Source organism: Fusarium falciforme, chromosome 1 (assembly GCF_026873545.1).
Source record: "Fusarium falciforme chromosome 1, complete sequence".
Taxonomy (NCBI): domain Eukaryota; kingdom Fungi; phylum Ascomycota; class Sordariomycetes; order Hypocreales; family Nectriaceae; genus Fusarium; species Fusarium falciforme.
In genome coordinates, this window is record NC_070544.1 from 3,552,959 (window position 1) to 3,574,400 (window position 21,442).

Here is a 21,442-nt window from a genome sequence, read left to right on the forward strand (position 1 = left end):
GGGCTGGGGCTCCATGTGTTTTGCCTCGCCTTGCCTCACGGATATCTACGTAGTAACTCGCCTTTTAATCTTCGTCATGGGTTTTCGTGATTCACCATCATTACCCCGCCTACAGAACCGTGGGGTATCTAGATAGATTGGTTGCATCATCTTGCTCCAGCTTCTCCAGACCAATCTTTCAATGGATGTCAACCTCGTTTGTCCAAGTATCCACTACCACCCATGCAACAAACTTCCAATCCTTTGTATTTCATACTCGTGTCCCTATATCTTCTACGACGAGCTTGTAACTGGCATCAATATCTCTACTTCAATCCTCCAATATGCATATCAGAGCATGATAGATGTCGACACAGCCACCAATGCACCCCCAAAATAACCCCCAATCACAATACACAAGAAAACAAAACAGCCCAGTCCAACTCCAAAGAAACCATCCCAAGACTCCAAAAAGTGCACCCAAACCTTGCGCCGGGTATCCTTCATCACCTAGATTGAAACAACGCCTTGTCAATATATGCAAAGCTTTCCCGTTTGCTCGTTCCGCGTCAACTCATACGACAAGATGTCGTGGTTTCGATAGTGAAGCATCAACCGGTACCGCCGTGGCAGCCCGGGCCCTCCTGTGAGCCCGTTTCCATCTCCGTCACCTGTCTGGATTGGACTCAGGGCCATGCCGTGCATCGGCCGAAGCACCCTCCTGTGCTCCTCCTCATCTGACTGTGTCGGCAACACCCACTCTACTCGGAACCCGTGTTCCCAGATTCCTTCCTCGCGCTCTGACGGCACAGCCTTGCGTGTCAGTGTTAGGAGCACCACCCGCCCAATCGGTGACCCAATCACCACCAGGGAGAGTTCTGGCGCCAGCGCAATCATATTGAGTCTACCCGTCGCATGGAAGTGTGCCACGAGCCCTACCTCCTTGAACCTGCCAAACCTCAATGCGTCCGGGCAGACAACACCAAACTCTACTCGGCGGTCCCAGTCCGACGTCCGAGAGAATGGCCGCATCTCAATGTCCTTTTCGTACGTCCGTAACAGAAAGAACTTGCGTTTAAGCCCTGCCAGCCGGGCTTCTGGTTCTTGTCGATTATGGTTGCCGCAAGGCGGTCGCTTCAGGAAACCTATCATCCGGGATTCCTGTCGAGGCGTCTCGAGTATTTCGCCGCTGTGGGGGAAATAAGTCATGTCGGCCTTTCTGGGAAGAATCTCCTCGTCTGAGCTGTTCCCATCCTCACAGATCTTGCCATCAAAATCGTCCAGGAATGCGTTCAGCGTATCGAACGAGTCGTGGGGCGCGAAGGGGGCAACCAGAGCGTGCTCTACGGTGCCTGCCGGGAACGTCCCGCCTGCAGGAATTATGGCGAAGGCTTCGGCGCCAAGAATATCCTGATTGTTGTCGTCCTCTATGTCGTCTCCTTCATCTTCCTCCTCTTCGCTTCCAACCTCTGTATCTTCAAAATCGTCTTCATCTGCGCTTTCGCCGCCGCTTTCTTCGCTGTCCAAGAGAGCGCCAGGTCCTTGAAAGCCGAACGGCAGTTGCAGCATATGAGGGTGAGCTTGAGCCATGGCAGGCTGCGCTGCCCTTCGATGCGGATTGTTTGGGATCTTGTTGATGGCATTCTTCACATTAACCAACGGGTGGCTGCACCCATTAGATGCGCGGATAACTTCGACTTGGCTCATGTGAAGGCCAAACAGCTCCTCGCTAGTCCGTACTTTCATGAAGCAACTGTCGTCTAAGGCGAGTACTCCCCAACCTCTAGTAGGGGAAGGATAGAATTCCTCGCTCTTGAGCTGATTGAGGGCTTGGATGGCTATCGGGCCTTGGTGGGCTTGCCAGATATCCGCCAGCCAAACGGTTCCCTTGATATCAATTGCACATACCTTCTGGGCCTGGCCTTCAAAGTCATCCACAAAGCAAATGTTGGGCATGTTGTCCGCGTCGCTGCCCATTACAATGACGATCCTCCAATTGCGGTTTCGCCGATGACCGATCTTCCCTTCTGGCTTTTTAGGTCCCTGGGAGTCTGAGGACAGGGCTTCTTTCCGCCTGAAAGGATCTGATGTCAACGCCAAGGCAAACACAATTACCTCGTGACGGTTCGAGCTGACAGCAATGAGGCGAGACTTTTGATGTATAGCCAAACCCCATGCAGACATACCGACGTTCTCACGGAAGAAGGGCCTTGGTGTAGCTCTGTGCGACGAGCCAGTAGTTTCACGGCCTCCAAAGACGTATGTGCCAATATTCTTCGTGTAGTACGCAACCACGTCGCCGTCATCGTAGCACGCAAGCACAATCTCGTCGTGCCCAAGTAGCCCAGTGATAATATGGTTGATCAGATGTGGTCTTCTCGGGTCGAGATATCCTCCGACCGAACGGGAGTAGGGACTCGGTTCGGGCTTGAGCTGAAGATCGGGGTGGCAAGGAAGCGATTGGTGCGGTACTCCGCGGGGTTTGTAGACGAATATGTGGCCTTGGTAGGCGACAAAGTAGAGCTAGGGTAGGTGGTCAGTAATGCACACATTCACCGGAAGGCCGGGAGATCGCACATTGCACACTTGAGAGAGAGCCGTAAGGTTGTTTCTGTAGCTCTGCATGCTCGGTACAAGTCTATAGATGGAGGATTCAGGGCCGGCCTGGTTCTCGTCATCTTCGGAAGGCCACGTAAAGGGGATTTCGGCGTCGGTGGGGTGCAAGCCTAGGGACAACCGTTCGCGCTGGCGGATGGCAGCTCTGGCCCCATCGCCAAACTGATCAGGCGCAAAGCAGTTTGTGTCAGCCGCAGAGGCCTAGATGACAATGAGAGGCATGTCCCATTCTCAAAAGACTCACCCGCTCGTTGGCGGTTTGCGCGTAGCATTTGCCCACTGAAATCGGGAACTTTGCAGGGGCGGAGGGTGACGGTTGGCTTTCCATCAGCATTCAAGGATGCGCGGAGGGGAGCCTCGTTGCGGTGTTGCACATGAACATTCGGATAATGGCGATACGGCAAGGTGCGTTGCGAGTCGCGACCGGGAGATCAGTACGACGAGGCTATTAGAGTTGTAGGGTTAAGTTGTGTGATGCTGCAGGACAACTGATTGTGCTTCTGTGGTGGTAGAGAGTGAGAGGCGAGGTGAGGTGGCGGGGCGCAGTGCCTCCGGCTTGCGCCTGTTATCGATAAGGAGCTTGCTCACACCCCGGCAGGTGCATTCGGTGTTGAGAAGGCATAGGCATATTCACACTGTCATCTATAGAATCATAACCTGATCCAAACTCGCAACTTGAAGTTCAACGTTGCCAACACTATCTCTGTTTGTACCCCTTTTTCGGAAATATACAATCCTTGACACAAACGCCGTTCCAGTTATACTCCAATTAATCTCGAGATTCGTTTGCATTTTCATCATTTCCCTAAAAATCGCAGCCCAGTTTCACATATAAACGCCGAGTCTTCCAAATCCGTCCTCATGCCGCCATCAGATCTAGCATGTCCTTCATTCGATAGTCCAGCACCGGCGTCAACCAGTCGTCATGCACTAGCCCGTACGTCTCGGTCGTATTGCCCTTTGGCTTTCGTGCGTTGAGGGCCCAGTATCCGAAGTCGGCGTTCTGCTCTCGGAGGAAACGTATGAGGTGCTGCCAGTAGTTTGCATCGCCGACAGATGGCTTGGACGGCGCACCAAATTCGCCGACCCAAATGGGCGCCATGTCCTCCTCCAAGATATACCCCCAGTTATGCCGCATGGTCTTTGCAAACGATTCATACTCACGCAGAAGGAATCGTCCTTCCCAGCTGCCCCAGCCCGACCACGCGTAAACGTGCGCTGAATACACTACTCGATGGTCCACGTCAAGCTTAATAGGACGCTTTCCAACATGTGATAGGTCGTTGGATGATTCAGTGCCTTCGACAATGACAAGCCAGTTCTTGTTCATTCGAAGGAGCCTGTTACCACAACGTTCTGCGGCTGTTGCCCACTTGGACCATGGCATCGTTCCCCAGAGACCACGAATCTCGTTCCGGAGGTCAACACCAATGACAAGTGGATTATTCACATGTGGTAACATGATAGTTTCCCAGTGCTGAATCCACTCCTGCTCGGTCTGCTTCACGGGGCAGAACGGTCCCAGATAATCGTTGGCCCAGGCAGCATCGCATGGGTCCGCACCGCAGCACCATGTAGCGCTCGTAATGTGGTTATTAACAATCACTGCAATGCCCGCCTTGGTCAGTGACTCCACGACGGCGTGGAAGACATCCATGGCCCTCAGCCCTACCAGGTCCGAGTTTGCACGAAGGTATCTCGCATTGACCGTTGGGTTCTTGATGACCAGCTCGTCAGCATAAGGCAGTCTGACGCTGTTGAAGCCGAGACGCTTGATAGTCTGAGCAATGTCATCGCGGTGCTGGATATCCAGCCCTCCTGCCACAAAAAGCTCATCGCTAGCTCCGTACCAGTTCACCGAAGCAAGCTTGAAGCGCTCACCGCGGGCGTCGACGATATTGCGACCCTTGGTCCGTAGTGGCAATGTATAGTTGGAGATCTGATTGTTCTTGGTGGGCAGCTGCAATGGCCGATGGCTGAAACGTTCTGTTTCTGCATCTGGTGTCCATTTCTGGCGACGAGCAGTCTCTATATTCCACCTGTAAGTCCAGGCAACACCGAGAACCAGAATCGTCACCAAGAGGAAGATGGCACAGCACCGACTTCGGAAGCATCTGCCTCTTCTTCCACACCTCCTCGCTGACTTTTTGTCGGTAGGGAAACGTGTGTATGAGTAAAACCTGGTGGACTCTAAATTCGAAGGATTCTCATATTGCTGCTCATCTTCATTCTTATCATCATTGCCATCCTCTTCGTTGATCCAGTCGTCAAGCAAGCGGCTCCGTTGACCGGTGTCTGTCTCCGGGATGCGGGGCCGCTTGCCGCGGATGAAGGCCGAGAGTCGGGACGCCCCACTCATTGTCAGGATGAAAGGCTGCCCACCCACAATGGGATTTTGTCGTGTGCTCTTGGGGTTTCCAGCTGATCTCGTCTCAATCGCACGTTGTACCGAGTCTTCGAGTCGAATTGGTATTCCCCTGTTTGGGGATTCGATTGCGTCTCCGGAAGATCGTTGGAAAGCGACTTTCGTCGCGTACACAGCACACCAAAGACGTGGTGGAATGACGCTATCTCAGCATCAGTACTTGATCTGACCAGGGAAGTGGAGGAGGATCTTGAGGCAGCCATCTCACACGAGGGTCACCTCGAGCTATTATATCTCTCACACCAGCTGCTGAGCTCAGATAAGCTGTCTGGTCCCTGGACTGTGGTGCCCTTTTCGGATGGGCCGGAACAGGATGCAGGGCGATCTGACCAACTGAATGTCGACTGGCCGCTGAACGAGGAAGCACGCGACACAAGAATTGGACATTGGACGCTTCATCGCAACAACATTTTGAACCTAAATTGACTTCCCAACAACAATTAGAAATAAGCTTTGGGTATTTTGACTTTATTTTATTCTTTGCTTACTTCTCTGATGAATAATTGATATAAATTATGATTGTTCGCCATATTCCATCACTCAAGTAATGGCATTACAGTGTAGTGTGCCTCATGTTTCGGCGCTTCGCACTTGGCAAAAAGCCCGTGCCGCCGATTACGCCAGCAAGGACATCAACCACAATGCCTCACGCCGTGTGAAGCAATGTGTATTAATATTAGTATCTGCAATGATGACAGAATCCATCAGTCACAATAGCAAAAAACACAGTCATTAATACATGACGGTATCAAAACCCAATACCGAAGCAATGTGTATTAGAAGGCGAGGGCCGAGGGAGAGTTGTTGAGAATACCAAGTGTAGTGAGGAAATACGAAAATCTGACGCCCATAAGTCTTTCTTCGAGTCGAAGGATCATTCCCTACCTACCTAGGTATTGACTAACCTGATCGTATCTCCAAAAGGTTGTCAGAATCACAATGGCGTCGGATAGGTAGAAGAGCCTAATCAAGTGACGAATTATTTCGGAACAATCGAAGCTCGAATTGCAAGGAGCCCAACCAGGTCGCCCGATATGTATTTCGTTCCCAGTCTAATATGTAAATGCCCATTGCACCACCCAAGCTTGATCTCAAACCCCATGGATTCAAACCCCATTGATAAGTATGTCCTCGAATTATCCCAACCCAGAACGAGACCCGGAAAATACCAAATTGTACCTTAAGACATGTCGCGGGCTCTGACTTCATCGGTCAAGCGCAGAAGATCCTTCGCTTGCCGCTCAATCTGGTCAACAAGAAGCTTCGGCTCGCAGGCTTCTGTTGGGAGGTCGTCGATATCGATCTTTGGCCCCAGACCTGCGGAGCCAGCTGAGCCAGCTGCAGCAAACTTCTTGGCCCTCTTTTGGCCCAGATAGATTGCAAGTCCGCAGCTGTGTACCTCAGCAGCCATTCTCTCGCACGCGTCATGCTTGGAAATGCACTCCACCTGCACCTTTTGCGGGGTGTAGTCGGGTGTGAGTTAAACACAGTCACTCTTGCCCAGGGCACCTGTGGTGTCGCGCCAAATTGTGTTCAGTCTGGCCTTTTTGTCAATGGTCATTGCCATAACGGCCGTTGCGCCTTGCTTTCTCGCCCGCTTCCGAACCTCAGACTCTCGTCCTTCGTTTCCATCAATCTTCTGTTGTGTCTTGGCCAAATCCTTGGGAGTATCATATCATAATGATAGGCTGAGAGAAAGAGAGCATAATCTAAGGAGAGAGTGTGTATCTTCTAATTATGTGCTTAATCTTTACATAAAGATGTCCTAAGCTCTCTTCGAACTATTGATCATCCTTACCTCCCTACTCCGTAGATATATAAGGATCCCGTCACCAGCCACCACAATAGGTAAGCGACGAAGGTGCGTTCACTACCTACTATCGTACCTGGGTACCTCGCCGACAACACCAAAACCTCATCTTCGCGCCCACCAGAGACCATCATCAAAGGGGTAAATGACTTCACTCGGGAGGAGAGAATCTTCTATGATGACCTCCTTCGGCTATACGAAAGCCCAGTGACCAAGGAATCATCAGAAGAATACTTTTGTCAAATGTTCCGCGACTAGACCACGAAGAAGCTGCCTCGGCCATCGCCGGACATCACAACGTCCCACATCAACGCCAAAGGGGTTAAGGCGGGTGTCTGGACGGAAGACCTTTCGCCAACCCCCCAAGAAGCGGAAGGCTGATGAAAATGAAAATGGAGGAAGAATATGTCGCATGCTCCCTTGGGCTCCGGGTTATCTTGTGAACGCCTAGTACGCCGAAGAGTCGGCCTTCTCTGTGTAATTGAAAGCAACCACATGAGGTAACTTTCAATACGACTTAGTTCTGATTGATAGGGCTCTTTCCTGGTAGTCAACGGCACGGAAGACAAGCTTGGGGAGCGCATAGATTGAAATGTAGTTCAAGGTATGATTGTATTGGAATGAGATAACCTGATATCTCAAGGTTGATGTTGCTCACTTGGTGAGGCTCTTTTGTCTGCAGCTACCGGTATGGTTACAAATCCATGTCCCAATTCCCGCCGGCGCTCTCTAGACTCGTGTCTTCGGAGTCAGTAGACAGACAGGGGCTCTGTCTTTTCTGTTGTTACACCCACTAACCCTTTGCGCCAATCCCCTCCACCAAGGATAAGTCTGACGGGAGCTGAAACTGCATTCGTATAGAGTCTCAGACTCGTCGTCTTGGTCGTTATTCTACATCAGCAAACCCTCGGGTTTGGTGTTTGCTAGAGTCGACATGTATCTCCGCGCTTTGCTCCTCTCCTTATTCAAAGTCGCGCCCATCTCAAATATCAACGCCTCGCTATCGTGTCAAGAAAAGTCCTCCATTAATAAAAAAAAAAAAAGTAGATCCAGTCGTTGGTGTTGCTGATCCTTCTCTTACCGAGGACCGGCGTGTCGGCAAAAAGCTTCGAGGCTTTGCGCGGTAGCTGTCGCAGCGGTGTGAAGGTCGTTGGTTGATTTTGGGTATAATTATGCGTAAATATGTGATTATCGTCTCTCAATGCTCTCTTCGTTCAAGTCTGGGACTTTTATGTTTGGTTCATGCTCAACGGGTGCATGTCTTTGTCTTTATATGTCGGCATAGCAAACGTCTCTCCGGCATCCCATGATGTAGCTGGCGGGGGCCTGGGACTCGAGAACGAACGCGCTGGCGCATGGTAGCGAGCAGTTCGCCCAAAGTAGTCGGGGGTTCTTCGTCCACTCTCAGGGGACTTCACTGGAGTAATGGGTGTTACCGCGGCGCTCGAATCTCGTGAGAGCATCTCGTACGAACGTGTGCTATTCTTGGCATCGATGTGGGCATCCACCGATACAAATTCTTTCTTGTTCTTGAACGGCTTCGAGAATAGTTCGAGCCATCCTTGGGCCATGGACCATCGTCCGAGGAAGAAGAGTAGCCAAAGGCCGTTGAGCTATCACGAGTTAGCTGAGGTTCAGATTAATATTTGACACGTCAACATACTGCGAGAAGAAGCAACACAGCCGTGACGGTTGCTTCGTTAAGAACAAGTGCTGTTGCTTCGTCGAGACAATTGGCCTTTTTGCCATTCTCCAAGACCAGGCACTTCACCCAGTCCTCAGCCAATTTGGGGTCGTCAGTCACAGACTGCACGACGTTGTCCTGGAATACAAAGATGACACAAAAGAAGATGACATCGGCGATGATGATGAGAACGATGGCAATGCCTCGCCATTGAAGGGCGATGACGCGACGAACCCTGCGGTATGCTTGTCGTGGGCTCATGGTCTTGATGCTCTGGGTGTAAGTAGGCAGGCTGGAACCCTCCGAAGACGCGCCGTTGTCGCCCAAGGCAGCCAGGTAAACCTTGATGCAGTAGCCAAAGGTGGCAAAGGTGATGATGACAGTCAACCCGGCGAAGAGCATCAGAGGGATCCAGAAGTCGGCCAAGCTGTTGGCGTGGTTGATGTGGCATGTCGCCCCGAAGCGGAACGAGACACCGCTGAAGACGAGGGCCAGGATGATGCCCAGAGTAGGAACTCCCCATCCCGCCGCCTGGGCAAAGATCATGAAGTTTCGGCCAACAAGGACCTGCCAGCAGATCTGAAGGTGAAGCGATACGGATCTGAGGAACACCCACATGACGCCAGCCCAGCCTCCAAGGAGGAGGAATGCGCCTGAGGCGCCACAGACCTGGCTCGTCTTCATGCTGTGAGGAGTGATCTCATTGTAGCATTGGTCCGGTCGCGCTGCCAGAGGAATGACAAAGCCCAGCTGGTTTATTGCATCAGTAACTGCGTGCCAGGGCCTAGAACATCAACTCACATTCATTAGCAACACGGCAAAGGTCAAACATATGCTCAGATAATGGCGGTTGGTCTTGTCCACGGGCAAGCATGCCCATGATAGGAGCAAGAAGACGCAACACAGCACACTAAAGGCAGCGACCCAGTTCGCGACCGCCGTCAGGGTCTCGAAACGATCAGGGTACACCCAATCGGTCATGGGACATGGCAGGCAGCATTGCATAGTGCCCACCGTTTGACAGAGCCGTCCATCGACAACTAAGTATTTGTTAGATAGCCCGACAACAATCCTAGCTCAGACACTCTTACATCCACCCTCGTCGGGAAATAGCGTTTGGTCGAAGAACGGCGGTGGGCATAGGTTTAGCCCAACCGTAGTGTTGGCCATGGTGAACGAAAACCGGAAAGAGACTGTCGATAGAAATCAAGGGCACTGGCCACAACAGGCGCAGGTCCTATCGAGAAAAGGTTCCCCAGTCCAGTCGATAGAAGTCGGTCGAGTTCAATGAGATAGAAGGTATGGTGCTGATCAGTCGATTCGATAGTGAGTAGAACAGTTGACGCCGGTATGAGTTCAGTACGACTATAACACGGCGAGCGGTTCGTCGATATGTCGATGATGTGACACGAGGCGGCAGTACCGAGATAGTTTCGATAGGGTTGTATACAAGCAATGGTGAATGAGGGTTGTACACAAGAGATGGTGAATGACCTTGTATACAAGAGAGGGTGAATGAGGTAGGATGTCGAGGAATCCCAAGACGGTATAGTAGACAGAGTATTACACAAGAAGCATTATCCAAGACAATAGACAAGACGGCAACACCAAGATGGTGCGGTCAGCACAGAGACACAAGAGACAGACAACGAGCAAAGACGAGGTCGCGCGTGGGGAGGAGGGTAGGCGGGTCATATAGGCTGGCGGGATGGAGAGAGATCTGGATATTTGGCCAGCAGCACTACCGGCATCAGCACCACTCGCAATACGGGGATCGAGGACCAAGCTCGAGGCGAGAGTGGAGGTAACGGGTCGCCTCCGTCTTGTTGCCACCCCTGCCATGCTGGGCCGAGAGAAGGCTCGAAGAGTTCCTTTGCATCTACATCTCTCCCACCCTTTCGGGGCCGTATAAACCACGGGCGAGGGCCCTCTGTCGGGCATGGCACCGGGACCAGGGCAGTTCTGACAGGGACCAATAGGGCCGTGATGGAGGGCTGAGTTGACGACTCCTCAGGCGCTGCGACTACTGGAGACCACGGCTTGAACCGTCATTGGGGGAATGATGGTCGGTGATGACGAGCGGGCGCCCATTCGGAAGGGAGAAGAGGCGGAGAGAGGAGGGGCATAGTAAGGGAGCAGGGGTTGCTGGACCTCCACTGGGAGCGACCCACCAACACGCAGCCCTGAGAGGCCCCAGGGACTCGAGAGGGTCTCGAATGGAGCCCGTTTCCCAAGAAGGGCATCTGTTGCTGCCAGGTCCCAGGGGTAGAGGCGAGTTTTGGCGGAGCCGGAGGTTTTTAGGTGGGGAGCAGTGTTTTCACTGCAGGGGTGAACTCCAGGGGTGTCGATGTGTGTCTCGGCCGCCACGACACTCCCCTTGCATCCTCTGACTCCGGCGACACGGCCGTCCAACCCCAGACCCCGGTAATGAGATTGTGGGCGATGGGTGACCTCACTCACTCAACCCACTGCGGGACACTCAATCCCAGCAAGCCTTGTGTGTATTGGTATCAGGTCGGTCATTTCTCCAGGCCCAGATCGATGGTACTCGGGGTCCGTGAGTCCAGCTTGTACCACAGCCAAGTAGGCGGCCACGTTGAGAACCTCAGGGCTCGTCAAGTCGGCATGTCATTGGCAATTGCCCAACCAAACAACAGGGCCCAGTGGTAAAAAAGAGCTGCAGAGGAGATGAAGAGACTGCCCAGGCTATCCATATAGGCCAACCATAGGCCTCGATCTGCCTTTTCCGCCCTCACGGGTGGTACAGTTTTGTTCCATGCTGACCTTGGTAGTTGGGGGCTACTTGACCGGACCCTGGCGGGCTGGGCTGATTTTGAGATAGGTTATGCGAAAAAGAGTCTGCTGCGAGCCTTGGTTGGGTCTTGGATGACGAGTAACTGTGCGGTCTCGGCTATAGTTCGCAGGTTGGGACTCGAAAAGATTTCGTCAAGAGGCGCTCGTACCTATACTCGGTCCCACCGGTTTGATCATGGGTTAGGCGTGCTTAGGTGGTGGCTGTTTTGCGGGGCGGCGTTTCTCGAGGCCTCACTGCGCCATTATCAAGGGTCCTTGTTCGATGCTCTTGGACGCCTTGTCATTGAAGGAAGGTGGATTTTCTATCGATAAAGTCGTCATTCCAGAGACGTCATTGTCATCACCACCACTGTCGACGTAGATACCGTACGCAGTTCTCAGGGCCACGTTGCTCGCCCACCATCGAAACGGTGAACGCTCGAGGAGGGACCCATCTGGGTGCCGTTCTGCGCGTCTCAGGGCATCCGGTCGGTCCCCCAGCCGTGCTGGGCTCCAGGTTGATGGTTCTGCAGAGGGGCGGAGTTCCGCGCAACCGTTGAATCTGCGAAGCTTAATGGGCGGGAGCCAACGAGAGGCGCCGCCACCATAGTGAGTATTTCTGGAAACCAGGACGGATACGTCGTGCGATACGTCGCCCTGGCCGAATCGACTTGCTTCTTGCTGCCTGCCTGCCTGCCCGTGGAAGAGGGAGCTGGGTTGAGTGAGTCGCATTGTCGCATCTAAGCGGGGCATGACGAGCATGTCCAAGTGTCACGGGACCAGGCCTCCTTCCAGTTCAAGGCCATCATCGCGCCCACAATTTGTTTCTCATGGCCCACGGTAAGCATTCAAGGATCTCTATCTTTCCCATCCCAATGCTTCATTTGTCAATTCAAGCACGCGTGTGCGTACATGTGCCTCAACCGGACATGTTCCCCTATGGGACGATGATGATCTCGTGCTGACTAGATTGCCCATCACAATACCCCATCACCATCTCAAGCAATGCCGATATCGTACCCGTCACCATCCACCATCGAACGAGGCGTTCCTGTTGGTGCGCTGCCTTTCAAGCACATTAGACTTCCCTAACGCTCCCGCTCATCCGCTTCTCATCACCCAGTCGCTGGAATTGGGTTATGTGGCTGGTTCTGGAGCATCAATATCAACGCCTGTTAAGGCTGATCATCTTGTGTTGGTCTCAAGCCATTGCGAGAGGTCAAGATCTATTCGACAGACTGCAGCCAGTAACCTCGCTCACAGCGCTCTTGAGCCGTCGCCCAAAAAGCACTCAGACAAGACACAAGCCGTCCTCGCGCTATGACTGGCCTCTCGGCCCTTCTCCCCTCCCCGCTGATTTTCTCCACTAGACACGACGCACCCTTGTCCATCACACCCTATCACTCCTTGTCACTCCCGTCTCGCCCATGCTCATGTTCATTGATCCTCTTGTCGCCGCTTCTGTCTGTTGGTTGTGACTCGCAGAAGCCCCTTGTTCACATGGGCATGTCATTGAGCCTGCATCTGGCCTTCGCCACTCAGGAACCAAGTCTTCTGTCCTCTCGCGATACCCCGACTTGGCTTCTGATTTGCCTCTTGGAATTTAACTCTCGAGTCTCCCCACAATCGTCGACTTTGTCGGGCCCAGTCACAGCGAGAGATGCCATTTCCACTGCCATGGCAATCTCGCGTGCCTGCATCAATAATAGCTGACTGGCAAATGCAAAACAGACAGAGCACGCCTATTATTGACTATAGGCATGGACTCGTCGATATAAGCTGCATAACGCACCCGGAGAGGCGGGAATTTTCAACAGAGCTCACTTCAATGCCTGAAAGTCACCACCTGCCAAAAAGTCTTCCCTGCAGTATATCAGACCAGGGCCCAGGTTGCAGATCTCCAGCGGTTGGTGATCGAAGGCCGCCGAGTTGCCGTTCTGGTCGTATTGTTCCTTTTGTCCAACCCGATGCAAGCTTACATATGATGATCACATCACATCAGGTCATCTTCTCCTCAACATCCTTCACATGGAGGAGACTCCAAGCTGATATGTCGCATCTGCACCTGAAATCGAAAGCGAGAAATTGAGCAGGTCGAAGTCGACCATCCCAACAAAAACAAAGGAGTTGATTGACCGACAACGGCAAGTTGGTGTGCCACACTCTTGATGCAGGTACCTGGCATTCCCCGGCCGACATGGGCCAGAGGTCTGTCATGTCACTCCCCGGTCAACTGTCAGCCACTTCCGCTGCAACTTGGAGAAGTTGGTGGTGTGTCATCTTTCTTTTTCTGTCCCTTCGGTCCTTTCTTGCGACATCCCCAAGACACATGCGGGAGAAGCCAAACGGCTAGCCATGTGCACTAACAACTCGGCCGAGCGAGACACATCCCGCTGTCTTTTGTACGCGTAAGAGGACCAGATGAAACTCCCATTCTCTATACTGCTCGTCGACAAACCTCCTGAGGATCCGAGCGAGAGACGGCTGTTGCACCAACTCGTTGTCGGCCCGCTTATCAGACCCTCGCCAGAGTCCACATCTATTCTTGGGCTGTCTGAGTCCGGCGGACAAAAGGGCCCGGGAGGCTCCGATGGTTGTCGATGGGAGAGCCAGCATCATTTCTGCAGACTTTGATTAACACCCTCCATCCATCATCTTCCCCGCATTCTTCCTTTTAGCTTGCCTCTCTTACACCCATTCGGCACTTCGATCGTCAGAATAATTAGAAAAGACAGCATGTGAGGCCGACAAGTGTCGGTCATCAGCACAGCAAGATGCCTCAACAATTCCGGACTCACTGATTTATGTCGGGGGTTTGATCTCTTTCCGAAACGCCCTGCATCGAAAAAGCCTGGGCCGGTGACCGAGACTTTGACATAGTCACGGCTCACATACCCTTTACGGCCGTGTGGCGCTTTGTCCATTTCCATTCATCTCCCTTCCAGAAGCTTACCAGTAGTGCTGAAGCCTTCAAGCCTCAACCCTGTCCCGGTTGTCAATGCCAAATTTATTGTGTGGTGGAACAAGTTCCAATTCCTGAGCTGGAGTGACGCCAAAAGAACAGCACAGGGCAGCATAGCATGTCGAGCAACCCTCACTTACACAAAGCGCAAAGTTGCTTTCAAGGGTGTTCTTTCGTCGCCAATAGTCCCCTATGGTAATGCCCGAAACGGCTGAGAATCAAAGACGGCTTTGGTCTCAGAGAGGCGACGGCGGACCTACCATTGCCACCAATGGTGGTATGATCCAACTGTCGGGAAACTTTGACGAACATGGGGCATCACTAGCCTCTATGCAAACCCCGGCCTTCAGCCCTTGACTCTCCCGCCGCTGCCCGGAAGCGATGTCGATTTGGACATAAAAGACTTGACCGTTACATTGCCCCTTGGCAAGAGATCCACAACTCATAAGCACAAGGCTGTGGTGGGTAAAAACGTTGCGATAATCGGAAAGTTCCCCAAGGTCTCTTGACGTGCTGTTGGAGCAAATTTCACCTGCTTACTCCGTGGTGGCACTCAATTCAGCCGACAAGAGCGCAAAATTGGACATGCTTGACATGCACGACGGGTAAAGAACCTGCATGATACTCTGTGGCACCTGTCTGGGCGCGACAGGGGTCTTCTGAGCGGTCAACTTGATCGGTTCTGCGCCGGGCCTCTACTCTGCGCCGACTTGCGGAAAGCTAGGACTTATACAGGGCGGAACAGAGGATTGGATGACGAAGTTTGGATGTCAGTAAGGGCACGGATGTCATTGCCGCGAAGTGATTCAAAGGACTGAAACAACGGACACAGGTTCCATCACTAGAACCACCGAACCTACTGTTCTCTAGAAGACGCGACGTGTGGCACGGTCCCCAGACTCCACGCACAACATCACCAAGGCCAAGAACGGTTTGGGTGGTTACCGACTCAGGCACGTCCCGCATACCTAGTCGTGGGGTTGGAGTTGATGAGACCCATGGGTCGTCCGGGAGGCTAGCTGGATTTGGTTTCAACGCCGGGAGCGTTTGAGCTAGATCGCCTAAGAATTCACAACCATTTTTGGCTTCAAGCATCATCTAGTAAACCTGGAGTGCTTGAGGCCAGGTTTGCGATCGCCGTTGAGGTCCAGCTTCAGGGGGAGCTTGCGAGGCCAAGGCGGGCTCCGTCCGAGGGGGGGCAGCGGAACTCAGAGCACAGCACTGACAGGCAAACCTAAAGGAGAAGGCTGCCTGGGTATACCCATGCCAGGTTTCAAGATGCCCCTCTTCCAGAACGACGTTGTGCTTCACTGTTGCGGGTTGCGTCGCAAGGCATCGGAGTTGCAGGCACACAGCTCCGATGAGGCTGGGGCTAGTGTTGCCGTATGTGGACGAAAGAGGCTTGCTCGTGTATTGACAGCAAGGAAGCAGTCGAAGCCGTTATTTCTCTGCTCCGAGCATAGTAAACGCCACTCGGCTGCATTTTAGCAGTCGCAAATTACGGGTGTCGGGACGAGAGAGTGCGGAACTACTACGTTGCTGCAGCCGCGTCGTTCAGGCCTCAGACCTCAGGATAGCAAGCAGTCTTGGGGTTTAGGCTTTGAGGTCGAAGTTTATCAACTGTTCGAGATGGGGCCTGATGTTGCGCTTGATGTTGCACTTGTATGGTGCCATCGTCTCCCGTTTCAAGGCAGGGACAAGATCTGTTGTCAGTGAACCCATGTCTTGGCTTGGCAGTCGGTTGGAATTGGGTTTCACCTTTTGGTCGCGACCATGCCCTTTCTTGGCATCTTCAGGTCTTGGCGGAACGAGCTCAGCTTGTTGAGCGACCCGTTATGGAGATGGAGGTTATAGGTTGGGCAACCGAGTATCATCTCAGCTCCTGCCTGCCATCCGAATCTCTCGTCCAGAGATGCCGTGTCTGGTTCCCGCGGACCCCCGGGCAACCAGCCTGACACGGCGGGTTTTTCCTGCTTTGGCTTTCAGTTGAACCGCGTCTGCAGGCTCGACTTCCGTGTGGTTACCAGGAGCCCGACCAACTGGAACCGAATCGTGCGCGTCATTTTTGAGGGGATCCCCCGCGCGGTCGCGTTAAACCACGCAGAGAAGGTCGATCGCACGGTGCAGTAGACGTGTTCCAGAAACGACTCAGAGCCCAAGAGATAGGGAGGGAGAAACAGGTGTTTCCTCATACGACAAGATGCCCAAGCGCATTGGTCCTTGCAGGACGCTCGTGCCAGGACAAGGAGTGAAAAAATGCAACCCTGTGTGTTCCTTTGCGGGAAGGATGCGGCCGGGTGTCTTGGGATATCTGGGCTCAGGGAGTACGTAGTAATCTATCGCCGACAAACTCTCACGGGTCGGGTCGCGGAGGATTAAAATGTTACATATTGGATTGTTCATTAACATTGAACACTCGAGGTTATGTTTGTGGAAACAGATTCATTAAAAATGCTACCAAGCTCAAGTCTTCAAAATCCTAGTTACAGGTGTCCTGAGCCAAATGTGAGCAGCATATATGACACAGTTTGAGCAAACCAGTTGCTTCGTATCAAAGGAATACCTCAAACTACTGGCCAGCAGTGTGTAACAGTAATAGATCCTCCTCCGACCAGATTTCTTGATACTTCTCTGGTTTGAGTTTTGCATCCATCCAGGACGTCTCGATGTTGGTCCAGGGTAGGCGGCTTCACCAGTGGTCATGGTGAGGAATAGGTGGGTGAATAACTTGATCGTCAACAAGCACTGATAGAAAATTATACGAATTTTGTGCGGGTATGATCAAAATCTTGTCTGTAATTTGACGAGAATTTTACCATTGTTATATCACTTGGTGTGACAAGCTTTCCTGATTTTGAAATGGACGGTTGTATGGTGACAGTGGATTGCCTTTGCCCCGCCATTGACTCTCATTTTAGCCTCACTCTCTCCAAAGTCTTCAGTGACATCAGCTCTCGACAACTTGATCATATCCAAGAAAGGACTGATCGACAAAGCAGGAGACTCACACATCACGGAGAGGACTAGCGAAAATCTCAACGTCACAGGCACATTTATCCAAGCCAAACCAACAAAAGCCGACCCATCAACCACTGTCCACCATGGCCGGAGAAGCCCCCATCGTGTCGTCCAGACGACTCTCGAATGACGAGGGAGACCCCGTCGCCGTCGTCCGCGTGCGAAACCTCCAGACAACCATTCAAGGTCCCAAGGACGCCTGGGGTCGCGGGGCCAAGCAGCAGCCTCTCCTGGTATCAGCCGAAGTCTCGCTCACCCAGCCCTTCGGGACGTCGTCTGCCGATGACAAGGTCGCCTCGGACACGGTGCATTATGGCTTGCTCAGCAAGGCTATCCTGAGCACCCTGGGTCGTCTTCCCAAGTCGGCGTTGTCACTGAGCGATGTCCTGAACGAGCTGTGGATCGATCTCACTGGGTTCCGCTACAATGGGCTGAGAGGGCCCTCGACAAGCGAATCGAAGTCGTTCCTAGATATCGCCTTCATTCGTCGACTGACCATCTCACTCGTTCTCCCTAAGGCGTCACTGATGGGGAGTGCGATTCGTCTCTCTGGATCCGCCCTCTTCAGCAACTCATCGCTCACATCGCGGAGCCTGGAGCTCGGCCTGGAAGGCCTTCGGGTTCCGACACTCATCGGTGTCAACAGCAATGAGCGCACCGCCAAGCAGGTTGTCATAGCGAATGTACGGATAGACGAGTATGAGACCATGTACGATGACTATGCCGTCCTCGAGAGTGTGGTGGTCGATGTGAGTATCCCGACGTCAGAGCGAACGGACGCAAGCTTACAGTTTATAGGCCATGATCGCGTCGTCGTATGAAACACTGGAGGCTCTGGCAGCAGATCTCTCGGTGCACATTGCTAAGCAGCTGCGATCTAAGCGTGAGGAGTTTTATGGAGCGATCATTCGTATTGGACTGGAGAAGCCTACCGCCGTGCCCCTTGCTGATGCGGCCTGTGTCGAGTTGACAGTCAAGACGGAGGATGTCAAGATCGACGAGACCCAGACTGAGGTTAAAACGGAATAAGTCGAGACAGAAGAAAAGATCTAGGAAAATGCAATCTAATTGAAAAAGAGAGATATGAGATATGAACGAAAAAAAAAGACTTGTGTACACTGCTAGATATGTGATTCTCCAATACGCCCCTGAAACTCAACCATAGTACACGAAAATGAGACGAATTCGCAAATCCACGCCTGAAAACCCCCCGTGTCTTTCCATCTATTCCATCTTCAAACCGCAACGAGGAATGTCTCCCTTTGTGACGGCGCGGATGAAGTTGGGATCTGGGTCAAACAGCATGACGTGAAAGTGCCTGACAGCATTCACAGACTGCAAAGCCCGCCAATTCTTGAACCACATGACCTGCTCTCGTCAGCACTTATCCATCACAGAGGTTAGATCTGAGTCTATCACATGTTCATTAGGGACATTCGCCCGAAACGTCGTCGTCACAAAGTCATCAATCTCCTGCCTCGCCCCATCGGCCAGGTCCCCCGTGGCAGGGTCCTCGACGAGGTCAAACTTTGTCCAAACGACGAGGTGGACGATCCTGGGGTCTATTCCGTATGGCGCATCGTTGTGGAGGATCTTGTAGTCGTCCTCAAACTCAAAGGGGGCGCCGCGCGGCGCCACAGGGGCAGACCAGCCTAGCCGCTGGTTGAGGATGAAGTTTGCGACACTGCCGTGCTTCTTCTTGAGGTAGAAGACAAAGGCCTTGTAGCGGCGCAGGGCCGAGGGCACGCGCTTGAAGACCTCGAGATGGTTGGACTGGACGATCTGGCGGACCTCGTCCCAGGAGAGGACGTGGAATTCGGAGTCTGGGGTCGAGAGGATGCCGACGTCCTTGGCTGAGAGGTTCTGGAGAAAGTCGGGACACTGATCCGTCCTTTCGTCCTCGGGGATGTTGTAGTTCCAGTACTGAAGAGTCTCTGCGCTGCCCATTGTCGTGCCTTACAAGATAAACAAAGGGATGAGTTTAAAGGATTCAAGTTACGGTGAGATTTGGGCACCGAAGGATTTATTATCTCTGGGATGTGAAGGGATAGCACCCCGTCAGTTGCAATAAGCCGGCCGGCGTTCAGGGGGCGAAGATATCGAGTCAGAGGAGTCTAGACGGCGATGGCCCGTTTGCAAGTCGGTGAGCATATGATGTTTTTCTTTGATGATGGCGTCTGCCTGCGATGACGAGGCGTGAAGCTCTCGAAGCCGAACAACCGTTTTACGTGGGGGAGAAAACGGACCGTTTTCCCACATGACGGGTGGCCGGCTCTTCTCTTCTCCACAGGGCTGCAGATGACATGAACGTAGCCAAGCGCTCTGCATTTCTCGTCATTGTGGCAGATATATGGGAAGCAAAAACTTGGAAAACACCTAGAAGGGGTTGCACAGAGTTGTAACATGTTTGTAGTGATGGCATCAAGTTTCCACTTTGGAGGCAGCGTCGTTGAAACCTATGCTTACCAGCTTCGATTGGTGGATGATGATGCACTGGCGGGTCCCAAGCCCGGCTCATGGACAGTGGAGGTTGTGCAGCAGACGATAACAGGCTGGGGAGAGTCTTGGCTCTACCAGGTTGCTTTTTATGGACTTTGCTGTGCCATTGCCACCCTGTGAGTGAGTGTGTCAGTGAATGCTTCCCTTCCTTTGTCAAAACAACTCAAATCGGTTATGCACGTCGGCCAATATCCATGATGTGACATGACAGTTCGGCTTGTGTCCAATGCCAGGCCCACGTGGCGAAAGGGCATGAAAGCGCGCACCTGCGAGCCATACAGACACACACAGAGAAAGAGATCTTTTGCCGCAGCGGAACGGAACGGGAGAGGCGCTTAGAGATGGGATGGGTGTCGTCCAGGCCAACCGACCGCCCTCCGAGAGAGTTCCGGTCCGTGTCTCGAGGCGATATGAACGAGACCGATGTTGCCCAAGTGATTAATTATCACGGCCTCACTCAGGCGAGAGTGTATCCCTGGTCATGTCTCCTTCACATGGTAGAGAAAGACAACGGCAACTGGTTCGCAGGGAGATCGACCGGGAGATGGCACTGACGTTAGCTACCTAGACAAGTCGTCAAGTTCGTCCATTCACTCACTCGCATGCCTCCAGCTATCCACTCTGTGCTTCACTTCATTTCGCCGGGGCCCAGACAGACTGGATTGCTGCTCGTTTGCTTTACCCGGCCAATGACAACTCCCAGATATGGGCCCAAGAGCCGCCTGGCATGCCTGGCGATGGGAGCTTTGACCTGGGGCCTGGGAAGCTTGGGCCTTAATTTAGGTGGACATGGAAAGGCGGGACTTCATGACACCTGTACTGTACTAAGAATGGAACAGCTTAACAAGCTCGTTCGTTGGGAATACTACAAGCAGATTTCGTTTCGTTGGTGAGTGGCGTACTACGTAGTAGTCGGCCTGGGAGCGAGATTTCGCCCACCGGCAATAGTAGGTGAGCGGTTTTGTTCGCCTCGAGTAGAGGCCGCCACCAACAAGGTCCAGTCAGCACTGGATCGGATATCATGATGGCGATGGATACCGGTATCTGTTGCATTGGATCCAACTGCAGCCACATGCAGCAGAGTAAGAGTATCGTCGATACTGGCTTGAGTGGTTCGCCGCCCATCATGATATCCACCACAACCTCTGTCCTGCTTCCGTTCCATCCACGTCGTGCATCCTCCTCTTCGGCTCAGAGACTCGTTCACGGCCTTCATCCCGAACTTCCTCTAGAGGGGGGATTCCCCTGGTTGGTTGGCACGCCACCGAGGGAGATCGCTGGTGCAAGTGGTGGGGTTGCTCCCCATGTCCAAGGCAAGACCAGAAATTAATCATTACGACGAGATCCCAGATACGATGTCCATGTCCAGCTAATACTGGAAAAAAAGGAGAAACAGGACATGCCCCCATTCCCAGATGCCTGAGCCTACCCGTTGTTTTGTTTATATTTATATCTCCCTCGTCTCCCTCTCCGTGACACAAATCATAGCTTCTCCCCTATCCCTCCAAGCCTGACAGAGTCCAACAAGGTGAGCAGAAACAAAAAAGCCTCCATTCCCTCAATCGTAGGCATATCATGATGAGACATTGCAATTGCCAAGCCCCCGACGTCAACAAAGACAAAATAGCACAACAACGCCGCGTGCCAGCTCAACAG

At 52.7% G+C, this 21,442-nt stretch overlaps 5 protein-coding genes across 5 annotated transcripts; 1 reads left to right on the forward strand and 4 right to left on the reverse strand.

The window, feature by feature from the left end:
* Window positions 1-510: 510 nt before the first annotated feature.
* On the reverse strand, window positions 511-2,929 carry NCS54_00098200 (Hypothetical protein; the record flags this gene model as incomplete). The annotated part of the gene is made up of 3 exons (XM_053146618.1): window positions 511-2,502; window positions 2,557-2,796; window positions 2,840-2,929. 3 exons carry the CDS (start codon window positions 2,927-2,929, stop codon window positions 511-513), a joined length of 2,322 nt encoding a protein of 773 aa, XP_053002593.1.
* Window positions 2,930-3,454: 525 nt separating this feature from the next.
* Window positions 3,455-4,954, reverse strand: NCS54_00098300 (Cellulase domain-containing protein; the record flags this gene model as incomplete). The annotated part of the gene is made up of 1 exon (XM_053146619.1): window positions 3,455-4,954. One exon carries the CDS (start codon window positions 4,952-4,954, stop codon window positions 3,455-3,457), a length of 1,500 nt encoding a protein of 499 aa, XP_053002594.1.
* Window positions 4,955-8,059: 3,105 nt separating this feature from the next.
* On the reverse strand, window positions 8,060-9,684 carry NCS54_00098400 (G-PROTEIN-RECEP-F2-4 domain-containing protein; the record flags this gene model as incomplete). The annotated part of the gene is made up of 4 exons (XM_053146620.1): window positions 8,060-8,443; window positions 8,494-9,264; window positions 9,316-9,554; window positions 9,606-9,684. 4 exons carry the CDS (start codon window positions 9,682-9,684, stop codon window positions 8,060-8,062), a joined length of 1,473 nt encoding a protein of 490 aa, XP_053002595.1.
* A 7,686-nt stretch (window positions 9,685-17,370) lies between these two features.
* On the forward strand, window positions 17,371-18,316 carry NCS54_00098500 (FolB domain-containing protein; the record flags this gene model as incomplete). Its single annotated transcript, XM_053146621.1, has 2 exons — window positions 17,371-18,036; window positions 18,086-18,316. 2 exons carry the CDS (start codon window positions 17,371-17,373, stop codon window positions 18,314-18,316), a joined length of 897 nt encoding a protein of 298 aa, XP_053002596.1.
* A 195-nt stretch (window positions 18,317-18,511) lies between these two features.
* On the reverse strand, window positions 18,512-19,234 carry NCS54_00098600 (Hypothetical protein; the record flags this gene model as incomplete). Its single annotated transcript, XM_053146622.1, has 2 exons — window positions 18,512-18,655; window positions 18,707-19,234. The coding sequence occupies 2 exons, from the start codon at window positions 19,232-19,234 to the stop codon at window positions 18,512-18,514; spliced, it is 672 nt and encodes a 223-aa protein (XP_053002597.1).
* Window positions 19,235-21,442: the final 2,208 nt, after the last annotated feature.